Genomic DNA, 12858 nt, shown 5'->3' with positions numbered 1-12858 from the left:
ATCTGTTAAGTGACCACACTAGCATTTGCTTCTAACTAGGGCTGTTGGTGTAAAAAAGCACATTAGAAATATTTACATTGTTGTTAATTCCTTTTTAAAATGTATTTTCAGTGTTCTACAATCACTACCGTATAACTTAGAATTTTTTTCCTTCCCTCCTACCTCCTCTTCCCTCCCTGAGATGGCATACAATTTTATATAGGTTCTACACATACATTCCTATTAAATACATTTTCACCATAGTCATGTTGTGTAGAAGAGTTAAAATGAATGGGAGAAATCATATAACAAACTAAAACGCAGTACAAAAGAAAACGATCTGCTACATTCTGTGATCCAATTCCATAGTTCTTTCTCTGGATGTGGAAGGCATTTTGCCTTAAGAGACCACTGGGAATTATTTAAGTCCTTGCATCGCAATGACGTTCTAAGTCTACCAGAAAAAATCCTAGCACGCTGTGGTTGTTGCTGTGTACAAAGTTCTCCTGGTTCTGCTCCTTTCCCTCAGCATCAGTTCATATAAGTCTTTCCAGGCCTCTCTGAAGTCCTCCTGTTCATCATTTCTTACAGCACAGTAGTATTCCATTACATTCATATACCACAACTTGTTCAACCATTCCCCAGTGGATGGGCATCCCCTTGATTTCCAGTTTTTGACCACCACAAAGAGAGCTGCTATAAATATTTTTGTTCGATACAGTCCTAGAAGTGGTTTTGGTGGGTCAAAGGGTGTGCACATTTTTGTAGCCCTTTGGGCATAGTTCCAAATTGCTTTCCAGAATGGTTGAATCAGCTCACAGTTCTACCAACAATGAGTTAGTGTTCCAACTCTCCCACATCTTCTCCAACATCTATCTCCCATTTTGTGATATTGTTCATTACTTAATGATTGTTTTTACCTGAATTTCCTATGGGTAATTCAGATTTAAAGGCGATGAAACCAATTAGACTGCAACTTTGACTAAACTTTGTCCCTTCATATCCTGTAACCAGTGCATGACCAGTCCTTCCTATCAGTTCTGCCTCTATAGTAAATGAAACCATCCCCAATTTTCTGTCACCATTGCCACTAGCCTAGTTCAAGTCTTCATGAATCATGGACTGTTCAGTAAGTCTCAAACTAGTTTCTTTGCATCAATTTTTCATCAATTTTTTCCCTTACTGGAATCCATTCAGTGCTGCCAGAATAATCCAGTTCTGAACAAAGCAATTCTGCTGGCACACCCAGTGGATCCTCACTTGCCTCTTGAAACAACTCCGTACACTTGAGCAATTTGATAGCCTTAAATAAGGTGGCCCTAACCTATTTGTTCCTTCTCAGAACGGCCTTTTTTTTTCCCTGTTGCTTGTCAAACAGTCTTCCAGTACCCTCGACTCAAATCAGTGGAGTCTACTTTGCTTCCTTTCTTTTCTTCCCATAGCTAACCACTGATTGAGTTTTCTCAGTTTTCTGGCTATACTATCTCTCGCCTGTCTTGTCTCTGTACACTGATATTGCTTTATTTCAGATCCTTATCACCACCTGGAATATTATAAAACCCCTTGACCTGGCCTCTATTTCTCTAATCGTTACACCATTGCCAAACTATGATCATGTTACTCTCTCATTCAAACTCTTATTTTTCAGTTGTCTACTTGATAAAATAATATGTTTCACCATATAAGGACTGATTCCAGCCTAATTTCTTAATGCTAGTTCTTTTACGTATTTCATTTTAGTGCAGCTGTACTGCTAGTTAACTGTTCCCTGGTCTTATTCTGCCTGTGTGCATTTTCTCAATCAATTTATTAAGTCAGGAGAGTCGGTGTGCTTCAGGGGAAAGAGTACTTGATTTAGAGTTAGAAAACTTGAATTTAATATTCATCTCTGCCACTTTGTGCCTGTACGATTTTGGGTAAGTCCTCAGTTTCCCTGTCTGTGAGAGAATTGGACTAGATGACCTTAGAGTTGACTTCTCATTCTAAATCTAATCCTTTGTGAATTTCTTCCACATTTCTACTTGTTGAAACTCTTTTTCCTATAGGGCCCAGCACTTTCTTCCTAGAAAAAAATGATGGGGAGTGAGTATTGAGGAGAAGACCTGCTACTGACTAGAATTTTTTCATCTTGTAGTAGGTGGTGAGAGTGAATATTGGGGAGAAGACCCCCAAATCAGACTAGAAGGCAGTGGGGTTAGATCCAGTCTAACATTGCATAGCTGAACTGTCCAAGCGAGCTCGCTTTTGGTTTCTTATTCTAGAAAGGTGTGCTCAGAAGCACTAGAGAATATAACATGTAAACGTCCATAACTTTGGATCTTTCCTCACTCTCATGCTTCCTTTTTTTGACCTAGTTATCCTAATTATCTCATAATCACTTGTGCTTTTTTTTTATATGTGTGTCACCCCTATATTAGATTGAAAAATATTTTAAGGGTTTTTCATCTTGGTAATTCCCAGTGGCTGTCATAGTGCCTTCTACTTAGTAAAGCTTCATGGTGTTATATTCTCTGGTGCTTTAGAGCACCACTTTCTAAAAATAAGAAACCAAAAACTTGTGCTTTTTCCAGTTCAGCTATGGAACGCTAGACTGGATCTAAGCACGTCGCCTTCTCCTCTGATTTGGGTCTTTTCCCATTATTCACTCTTACCACCTACCACAAGATGAAGAAGTGTATCTTGCAACCTAATATCAAAATGACACACACACGCAACATATATATTTTTTGAGAGTGATCTACATTTTCAGGTCCAAAATGAGAGGCATTTTGGGTATTATGGAAGAAACAGTGGAGTCAGAGGGCCAGTTAGACTTCTGATGTTTTGCTATGTGACAAGTGGTCAAGTCACTTGGACTTCCTGGGCCTCTGCCTCCTCAAGTATAGAATGATGGGGTTGGACTAGGAAACCTCTGGGGTCTCTTCTAACTGATGTGCTCCACCACCGTGCCTCTGTGTGTGTGTGTGTGTGTGTGTGTGTGTGTGTGCGCGTCTGTGCATGGATGTGTGTGTGGATGTAGACAACAGTATTTCAGAATGGCATCACTTATTCCCATCCCTATAATATTCTAGCCTTTTCAGTTTCATTGAACTATGTGTGCCTGTTTTCTGTTCCCATTCATACTGCACCTAATAGTGTTTAAAGTCAAGTATTTAGTGTTTAAAAGGTATCAAATACTTTGCTAGCTAAATGGAATAAAGTCTTACAGAGTTTATCCTGTTGTTGTGATCATTAGAAAATATTTTTATGAGAGTAACGTTTGTTAGTTCATATCTTAGTTTTGCGGTGCATGTATGACTTAGAACAAAAACGTGGACCACATCACTCAGGCCCATAACACTCCTCAGCGCCGTCTGAACCAGATTAAAATGCAGCTGGAAAGTATTTAATAAAATGAGTAATACAATAAAACAGATGTTACATTTTAAGACTAAGTCAGTATCTGATCTTAGGGGATCCTTTTATTGTGCGATCCCGTTTCTGTTTGAGCTTGACACCATTGCTGGCTTCGAGTCAGTGATGGCCTCAGATCACGGAGCCCAATACTATGTTTTACTAAAGATGTATAGTAACTCCAGTCAGCTTCTTTTCCTCCAAAATGACAATAATTATATCTCAAAAGGCAGTTGTTAGAAGTGAATCAAGTTTTGATTTTTTAAAATAAGGTTGCATAGCTTGGATTATAACTTGGGTTCAGGCTTTGGTCAAAATGAAGAGTCTTGTTTGTGTATCAGACCTCAAATGCATTGCTTTTAGACTTGATTTAGGAAGTTGTAGGAATCAGCAGATTGGTTGGTAAGGAAACACTCTACCTTTAAGTATGTTGTGTAATTAGGAAATAATGACATTTCCATAAAACCACTTCAAAAATTCAGTCTCCTGTTACATTATGAAAAGTGAAATTAAATGTTTTTATCTGATATCTAATACCAAAATTCAGTTTGGGTGGATGCAAGGAAATTAACTCTTTGTTTTTCCTCCAGGTTAAGGCACTGAAAGAGAAGATTGAATCTGAAAAGGGAAAGGATGCCTTTCCAGTAGCAGGCCAAAAATTAATTTATGCAGGTAATTAATTACATCCTCTGAATTACCTATTTAAAACAGAAACAATTTATAAGTTGTTTACATTGAGAATGTTGATCCTAAAAATATTCCTTTGTATAAGAATTGGCACTTAGAAATAATCATTTTAATGTAAAAAGGCAATGCTTTTACAAATGGATATACTTTACTAGAGTTAAGTGTGCAGCTTAGAAACTATGAAATAACACTCGGAACATCTAACCCTGCTATTTCACAGCTTTGGGATGAGTGCCTTTGAGTATGTCTTAACTCCCTTTGAGAAGGCCTTTTCCTATTTGCTACTGACATTGGAGCTTTAATTTTAATTGGATTTTACTTCTCGTCTTAGGGACTTCTTTACCTACTTCCTTTCTCTTCCACTTCTATCTTCTGTCCTTTTACCTAGTTGATACTTGAGAAAATAATGTTTTAATATTTTAAGAATGGCAAAGCATGTAGCTTGTCTCCAAAGACTTAGTGCAGTTTTAAGCTATCAAATTCTTTTGAGACACCCTTTATGTTACTTAATATTATGGCCTACTCTTTGAAATTTTGGGACTCGCTTTCATCCGAAAGGACTGAATGTCCCTCAGATGGACTCTGGGCTACACTTCCAAATCTCCTGACCTCCCCCATGGTAAGCTCCCACTTCTGGTTTTCCTTTGCTGTAAGGAAACAATGACTTTTTCTCAGAATCTGGTAATGGCATTTAACATGAATCCTGGTGGAGAAATGGTGATGATATCAAGGGAGGGTCGCATTAAGAGAAGTACGAGACCACAAATTGTTTTCTCCTTTTTTTCTCCCCTTTTTCTCTTTCTTAGGTTCTTTTTTAGCTCTACGGTTTCTTGAGAACCTCTGTCTGGAGTTTTATTTTAGTTTATTTATTTTTTGGAGTTTTGTTTTCTTCTTAGACAGTGAAGAGTAAAAACCAGTGAAAGAAGCAGAATCAGTAAATGAATCCTTTGGCATAAGATAACAAAACTGTTAACTTTAAAATTGGCCTGAACATACAGCAGCATTATAGCTAGATAAAGATTTTGCAGGCTAACTATAAAAACATTCGTGAATTGCCTAAATAGTTCATATACCTATATTTGGCCTTTGAGAAAAAACCCCAGTGTTGACTAACTTTTAGGGTGAATAACTATTTCCATTTCTTTTTCTAAAGCTTATTTATAAATATGAGAGAGGTCAGGACATTTAAAAAAAACCAGCCCGTTTATCTTTTCATGTCACACCTAAATTCAGATCATCTTAACTCATTTGGCTGAACGTGTTATCTGCGGTGCACTCAGTTCTAATTGGGAACATTAAGAGGAGACACTTGTATAATTTTACCTTAATGTATTTTGTGTACCCTGCCTCTAGCCACCGTTGATAAGTGAGTTGTTATTCCAGGTATCCTTCCTGCTTGCCTTTGTCAAGATGGGTCTTCTCTTGAGCACTTGCAGACCTTACAGGTTCAAGTAACCAACTTTCATAGTAAAATGTTTTTTCATATTTGGTATACTTTTCAGTTATATTATGCTCATAATTTCCTTAGCCTGTATGCTTTTTTCTTTCAAAGAACTTTTACTGTAGAGATGTTTCCTATATTTAGGAACAGCCTATATTCCTTTTTTTATTCTTTTGAAAACCTAAACCCATGCTTTCATTAGGGTAAGAAATTTTTCTCAATGAGAAAACCTCCTTTGCCAATCAATATCTGGCAACTGCTGCGCCGCTTTCTCTTACCAGAATTAGCCAGGGCCATACAACATGTCAGAGGTGGGAATTGACCCTAGCTCTTTGTGCCTTCCAGGCTGGTTCTCCCTGCTCACTCTCCTGCTCACGTTGAGTAGAATTGTACATTTTGTGTTTCTCTTTGTTTCTGCCAAATCACTGTAATTTTTAAAATTATTACCTTATCTTATCCCTAAAAACAACTGTGTGTAACAGATAACACAGGTGGAGAAAAAAGAGACATAGGAAATGAAGTAACTTGTGCGTCTCACATACCCGGCTAGTTCTGATTTGGAGCTCGCTGCTGGTTCTGAGAGGCAGCAGCATGGCATAAGAGATAGAATTTTGGACTTGGAGTCAGGAGAACTTGATTTAATTCTCACCTTAGGAACTTAATGTTTGTGTAAGTGTGAACAGGACACCTTACTTGTATCAGCTATAAAATGGAGAAAATAAAATGACCTACTTTACAGAGTGATTATGAAGAAATTAATGTATAAACCTTAAGTTGCTGTATAAAATGGTTTTGTGTTGTACTTCTAATTCTGCTTTTTCCTGTCTTTTATACGATTAGTATATGTAAAATGATCTGTACTGTACATAACCATTTAACTTGAGGTAAGAGTGCTTTGAGTTTTATCATTACTGATTGTATCCATTTTAAATGACTTTAAGCACGCTGCTTATAGCTATCTCTATATATTTTTGATCACTTGCTGAGGTCATTGTAATTAAAGATCTCCTACTTGGAATATGAGAGACATTTTGAAATACTTATTTTTCAAAGTTGCAATGATGAATTCAGATCCAGTCTTTCATTCTGAAGACAGGTCTCCTTTTCTGTACAGACAAGTGCCTTTTACTGCTTAGAGATCTTTTACTTACTTTCAGGAATTGAGTTGTTAGTTTGTTGGATCTTCTACTATTGCAAGTTTGAGGATGTCTCTTTAAAACTGATGGTTACACTCTTTACAGTAGAACTAAAATTTGCTAAGTGCTTTTGAAGGCATTTCAGACAAAATATGTAATGGATTTTGAGCTGAATAGTGGATTGGCATCTATGTGATAATACTGTCTGGACCTTTCTAGTATTGAAGGGAAAACTTTAAGAAAGTCTCAAAATAGCATATTGTTCATTTAAAATAAAATAGAGAAGCAAGTGAAGATCTGAAGAATTTAAAAAAATAAAAGTAGAGGGTTTTGTTTTTTTTTTTGCAAGTATGATTATAAACTTTAATGGCTACTAAAAATAAATTGGCGTTTGGTATACCTTAAAGGATTGTGTAAATGTTAGCTTTTTTTTGCTTCCATATTTCCCTTCCAGACTTAGCCCTAAAAGGTTAAGGGTATGCCCCAGACTTTTTCTAGTAACCTTCTATAATCTTATTGTCTATGAATCTGTTGATAGTTCTAGCCTGTATCTTTTCAAAGTAATAAGGTCTGTGACATAAAGTAATTTTAAAAAATATTCTGTAGGTACTCTTTGAAGCTTTAGGTGATCTCATTTAGGTATCTCTTGGATTCTCCCAAGATTTTTGGCACAAGTCATTCACTCCATCAGTGCTTTTGATGGGGTTTTTATAGATGTAACTCATGTTCTGAACGTTCGGCTTTCTGAAACAAATCAACATTTTCACTCTTTCCATATGAAAATTATGATTCAAAGAATATTTCATTTATAGATCTCATAAATATTGAATCATAATCCCCCCCTTTTTTACTTGAGGCATATGTATGCTAAATTACTTTCAAAAGATGTTGGGAACCCCAAAAGGCCATTTGGTTTAAACTTCTAAACAAGAAGGGCACCCAAAATTTGATTTTCCGTGCTTCATTTTGAAAACCTCCAGTGGGGCAGAATGCCTTAAGGTCATTCACTGCACTTTAAGAATACATTAATAGGAAGTTGGGTTGTGGGTTTTTTTTTTTTTCCCTTTAAATTAAACCTAAATCTGCCTTTTTGTGATTTTTGTCCATTGTAATTGTTCCTAGTTCTGCCACTGATCTCAGAGTAAATTTCATCCCATTCTGTGAGAGCCCTTCAAAGGACAACTCTTATATCTTCTTTCCACCTTTCAGTCTTTTCTTCAGACAAAATATCCCCATTCTTTCATCTCAGTTAGGAGGGGGTTCTTATTTAAATGTAGATTGGACTAGGTGACTTCTGAAGACCCTTTCTTAGTTTCTCTGATGTTGTACCTTGGGAGTATAGAACGGTACCTTTAGACAAGAAAAATAGTCAATAATGAGGATAGTAGTAGAATAGGAAAAGTAGTTCAACTTAATTCTTCTTTTGCCTTGTGCCATGACAGGATGGGGAGAATCTTTCTCTACTTGGAAAGATTCATCTACGGCTTTTTGTTAGCAAGTGATAAGATTTTCATTTCGGGTAAAACGTTAGCTTCTGCTAGATGGGAAGAAAGAGAATCTTTATCCACATTACCTTTAACCATTGCACTGGGCAAATTTCTTATGTGTTTTAGTACGCATGTTGGACAACTTTAAAGGGCTGTTTTGTTTTCAGTAAAAGTTGTCTTTAACCTTCTGAATTACTCTAGTTTATTTGGCTTTTGCCTGAAGCTCAGAATATTTTTATTGAGTAAATGAGAGAACAAGAATAAATTAATTTTTAAGATATATTGGCAGTTCCTTTATTATTTGGAATAGTTTAATGACCAACTTTCAATTATTTTTGGATTTATGTGACTGGAACGGTATGACTGAAATTTGAAGATATTTATAAAGTTTTGTTTTATCCGTCTGTTTCAGCTTTGTATTCTTAAGACCATCTTTACCAAATATCAGGAAGCAATAAAGTCAGTGAATTTTATTTCATTTCTTTTCCCTCATGTGCTACTAATAATAATGCAATAAGATCCTATTTTTAATGTGTTTTAAGCAAATGCTAAATCAGATTATATGTTAAATCAAAGTGGTAAAAAAATATTTAAATGATCCTTAAGATTTTCGTATACTTTTTTATTGAGGCATTTTTTATTGTGAAATAATTAAGGGGAAAAAAACTGCATTGTTAAAAGCTGGATGGGACCTTAGAAGCTCATGATGACTGGCCCTGTCATTTTGTGGCTTACAGATTCTCCTGGAAACGACCAATTTTTCTAGGCCAATTCTTTCATTTTATGTGTGAAGAATTCTCCCTCTGTTCTAACTCTTTATGAATATTAAACTTTTTCATGTTTTGTAATTGTTAAAGTAGAAAATAAAAGAATTAAATGTCTTTAACCAAATAAGGAATTTCTTTTGCAAGCTTTGGCAAGTCATCGGGTTGTAGGTGTATTGTTTACTTTAAAAAACAAAACCGTTTGTAAAGTACTAAGTCCTAAATGAAAATCTTTAAATTGGTATTATTACTCACTGGCTGACGTTCAGCAGAAGAATAACCTGTTCCCTCAGATGAAATTACTGAAAAATCCTTTTTTTTTTTTTTTAAAATGTGGTTTTGTAGCTTTTTTAGTAGTAAATTTTCTCACTGATCAAGGCAAAACGAGCAAGTATAACAGAATAATTAAAGGAAAGGCTTTGGATTATCTTTCTTAAAAGTATACAGTTAAAAAATTATTGCTTCTAAATTAGATGCTGCTTTTATGCTGTACTGTTCTTTCCTAAAACCAGCATTTTTATCTTCAAGCCTTTCTATCAGTACGTTAGTTTGTCTCTAATCTGTCATGGGAGTCTTTAGTGTGGTTGTGTTGTTTCAGCATGTATCCTCCAAAATGGCCATTGCATTGTAGGAAGTAGTTACAAAAATCAGTTTATAGAATTACAGAATGTTAGTACTGGAAGGGTCCTTAAAGATAATTAGATCATATTGGACATCAACCATGCATATTATTGAAAGGATGATAACATTAAGTGTGAATTTGGATTAATTTCCATCTCTGAGAGTCTATAAAGTTACAGAACCTTGTTGGTTTCATCATAAGGTAAGGAAACTAAGACCCAGGGAAGTTGTGGGTAGCCCAAGTTTATAAGATAGTAAATGGTTTCGAACCCAAGACTTGTGATTTCCAAATCTAATACTCTGCACACTGTACTGTCTTACTGGATGCTGTTCTGATACCAGTCAAATGTTAAAAATTAAAAACAGAAAGCAATTGGAGAGGATGACACCAGTACATTGGTCAGATCCTGTGTAGAGGTTTAAAGCTACCACATTGCTAACTGGGTACTTTAATGTATTTGAATCAGAAGTTTATAAATGTTTTCTAATTTGACCTGCTATTCATGTCAGGCTAATTTAAATTAAAATTTCTTTTAAAAGAAACTTTTGACATAGTGCTTTGTACCTCAGAGATATACATTTACAACCATAGATTTTGAAGAGGGAAGAACCCTTGTGGTCATCTTGTCTAGTTTTATAGAGAAGGAAACTGAGCCATGAGAAGTGAACTGGCTCTCCTAAGGTCTTCCAGTCAGTAAATGGCAGAGCTAAGGTCAGCCTTGGGTCTTCCAACTCCAAATTCCATATTCTTACTGTAATGTGTCTCATGAAGTGTTTTCTATTTTAAGATTTTAAACTTTACTTGAAAATTTCTCTGTTTTTGCCAGTAATTGATGTTCCCCCAAATAACCAAATTTTTTACTAAGCATTTTTCATTCAGATTGTTTAATTTTTCTTTCTCCCATTGAGATTGTGTTTAAAATATTAGATTTCTGTGTGAAAGGGAAAGATTTAGGTCAGTTGAGTTTTAGATACCTTAGCAGCATTGATCATTCATAGTTTCTGATCTGGTATTCAGAATATAAATTAAGAGCCTGCATGTAGAATGTAGGTGATAAGTGTTAGGGATACAGCCATACGAAGAAAGCCAAACTAATTTGTCCTAATATAGTAATTAATTATTTTTTTTGCATTGAAGAGGGAAATTGCATCAGATATCAGTGAAACACAAAAACCTGATTTAATATTAAAATTGAAGTGTATTTTGTAGGAAATGGGGAATGTTGAATATAAGATTGGCCTTTCTGTTCCCAATAATCTTAAATGTAATATGGTAAAAAAAAAAAAAAAAAAACAGCTCATAGAGTAGTTTTAGCTAAAACTATTTTGCATCATTTGGTAAAATACTTGAATTTGGGGTCTTGTCTGTCTTTGCTGCAGCTTAAAGGCGGTGCAGGAGCAACAAAGGGAACTCTCATTACCTTAATCCTGTCAGCGTTTATGTTTCTTATTTATATAGCAAACTTGCAAATTTGCGTAAATTGTGGAGGTTGTGGGTCTTGCGCTGTCCTTTAATGCTGTATTTAGGGTTCCGCCCATCTGGAAGGGGGGAGTTTGTAGAACAGTTTTCCTGCTTCTGTAAAAGCCAGAGTTCACATAAGAAGTTAGAATTGCTGTAGTTTCTTCTGTGCCTGTATTGTTTGAGATAGAAGTTGAAAGCTATAATGTAGGAAAAAAAAAACATGAATCTTTGATTTAGGGTTAGGGTTAGGATCAGGGGCAGTGGGTATCGTGGTTGATAGAGCACTGAGCCTGGAGTGAAAAAGACCAACCTCCAAAGCTCAGATGCTGCGCAAGTCACTTAACTTCTGTTTCCCTCAGTTTCCCCTACTGTATAGGGAGATAATATTCGTACCTATCTCATAGGGTTGTTGTGAGGATCAGATGAGATATTTGTAGAAGTGCTTAGCCTAGTGCCTGGCACATAGTAGATGCTTTCTCTTTCCCCCTTCTGTCTGAACTTTTATCACGACTCTGCCACTTACCTCCTCTGGGTCTCATAAAACTATAAAAAATGAGGTGTTTCAACTAAATGATGTGTATTTTGGTATATCCCTTTTAGTTCTATTATGTGTTATAGATGATCAGACTGGATAATGACACTGTAATGATGTTCAGGGCCTTTTTGGATGTTTGGAGAATAAATAAGTTGCTTATTCTCAGGTAGTGGAAGTAAGACCAGAATGTCCTCTGTAAAACATAAATGCCAATTTCCTGTGTATTTTTTTAAATGAAGTGTTTAGGTGCTATTTGGATTCCCTCTGAATTCCCTGCCCCCGACCAAAATTTAAATGTTTGAGGCTGTTGGGTGTCATTCATGTAGGGGAATTTTGAAAGATTTTTCAATGAATTGTGTTTGTATTACATATGCCTCTTGAATCATTTGGACTAATCTGTTTAGTCATCTCTAAGGCAAGTCTCTACGATAAACTATTCATTTACTTCATCTATTTCCTTTTAATCCACTAGGCAAAATCCTCAATGATGACACTGCTCTCAAAGAATACAAAATTGATGAGAAGAACTTTGTGGTGGTTATGGTGACAAAAGTAAGTTTTGACCTATTATTTTATGTGGGAATGTGCCACATGTGTATAAAATTAACGTAAGTGAAAGGGAACACAGTAAAGCCATAGATATGTCACAGGTTAGAATGTATAATCATACAGTTGATGATTTTACATATTTGCAGTTAGTGTTACTACTGCCTTGGCAAGTCTTCCGAGGTCTTGGATTTTGCTGAAGTAGAGGAATTTGCTGTATAGCCATGAAAAGGGTAAGCTTATTAAAACTGGTGCAGATGTGCTTTATTTTGAAATTAGCAGGCCACATTAGAGAATCAGCTTAAATCACTTAATTGTCTCACTCATTCTAAAAGACAAAGCTTCATTGGAAATGGGAACTGAGAAGAGATAATAGACAAAAGAAATTAATAGAAAGGATATTTAAGTCTTGGATGAGAAAATTATTTATGATTTAATGGAATTAACATCAAGGAAAGACTACCTTCGTTAAAAGAAAATCCTTTGCACCAAACAGGGCCTCCAACATTTCTCCTTTCTCAGGGGATGAACAAAAAATGGCGCTTAATGTGGAAGTATTGTTCATACTCTTTATTTGGAGAAAATAGAGCTTCAGAACACTGGTAGACACTTTAATCCGAGGAAGAAAAGATTGATATGGAGGTCCTGCGGTAAAAGAGTTGTGATTGTTTAAGGGACAAGAAATGGATTAAAATCTAAAATTGTTTTGCAGGGTGTACAGCAGAGTTTAAGATGCAAAATTTGTCATTGAATACTTGTATTTAGAAAGTGACATCAGTTTTGAGTGCTGCGTAACATTTCCATGTA

The 12858-nt window shown here is 35.6% G+C and overlaps 1 protein-coding gene across 2 annotated transcripts in view; it reads left to right on the top strand.

The window, feature by feature from the left end:
- Positions 1-12858, top strand: part of RAD23B (RAD23 homolog B, nucleotide excision repair protein) — an 83442-nt gene that overhangs the window by 22288 nt on the left and 48296 nt on the right. For both annotated transcript variants that reach the window (XM_072655227.1, XM_072655219.1), the window contains exons 2-3: positions 3963-4044; positions 11978-12057. In XM_072655227.1, coding sequence (XP_072511328.1) covers positions 3963-4044; positions 11978-12057 — 162 coding nt within the window. The remainder of the gene's footprint in view (positions 1-3962; positions 4045-11977; positions 12058-12858) is intronic.

The sequence above is a fragment of the Notamacropus eugenii genome, chromosome 1 (assembly GCF_028372415.1).
Source record: "Notamacropus eugenii isolate mMacEug1 chromosome 1, mMacEug1.pri_v2, whole genome shotgun sequence".
In the NCBI taxonomy this organism is placed as follows: Eukaryota; Metazoa; Chordata; class Mammalia; order Diprotodontia; family Macropodidae; genus Notamacropus; species Notamacropus eugenii.
Note: the sequence above shows the minus strand (reverse complement) of the source record. Positions and strands in the feature narration are given on the sequence as shown.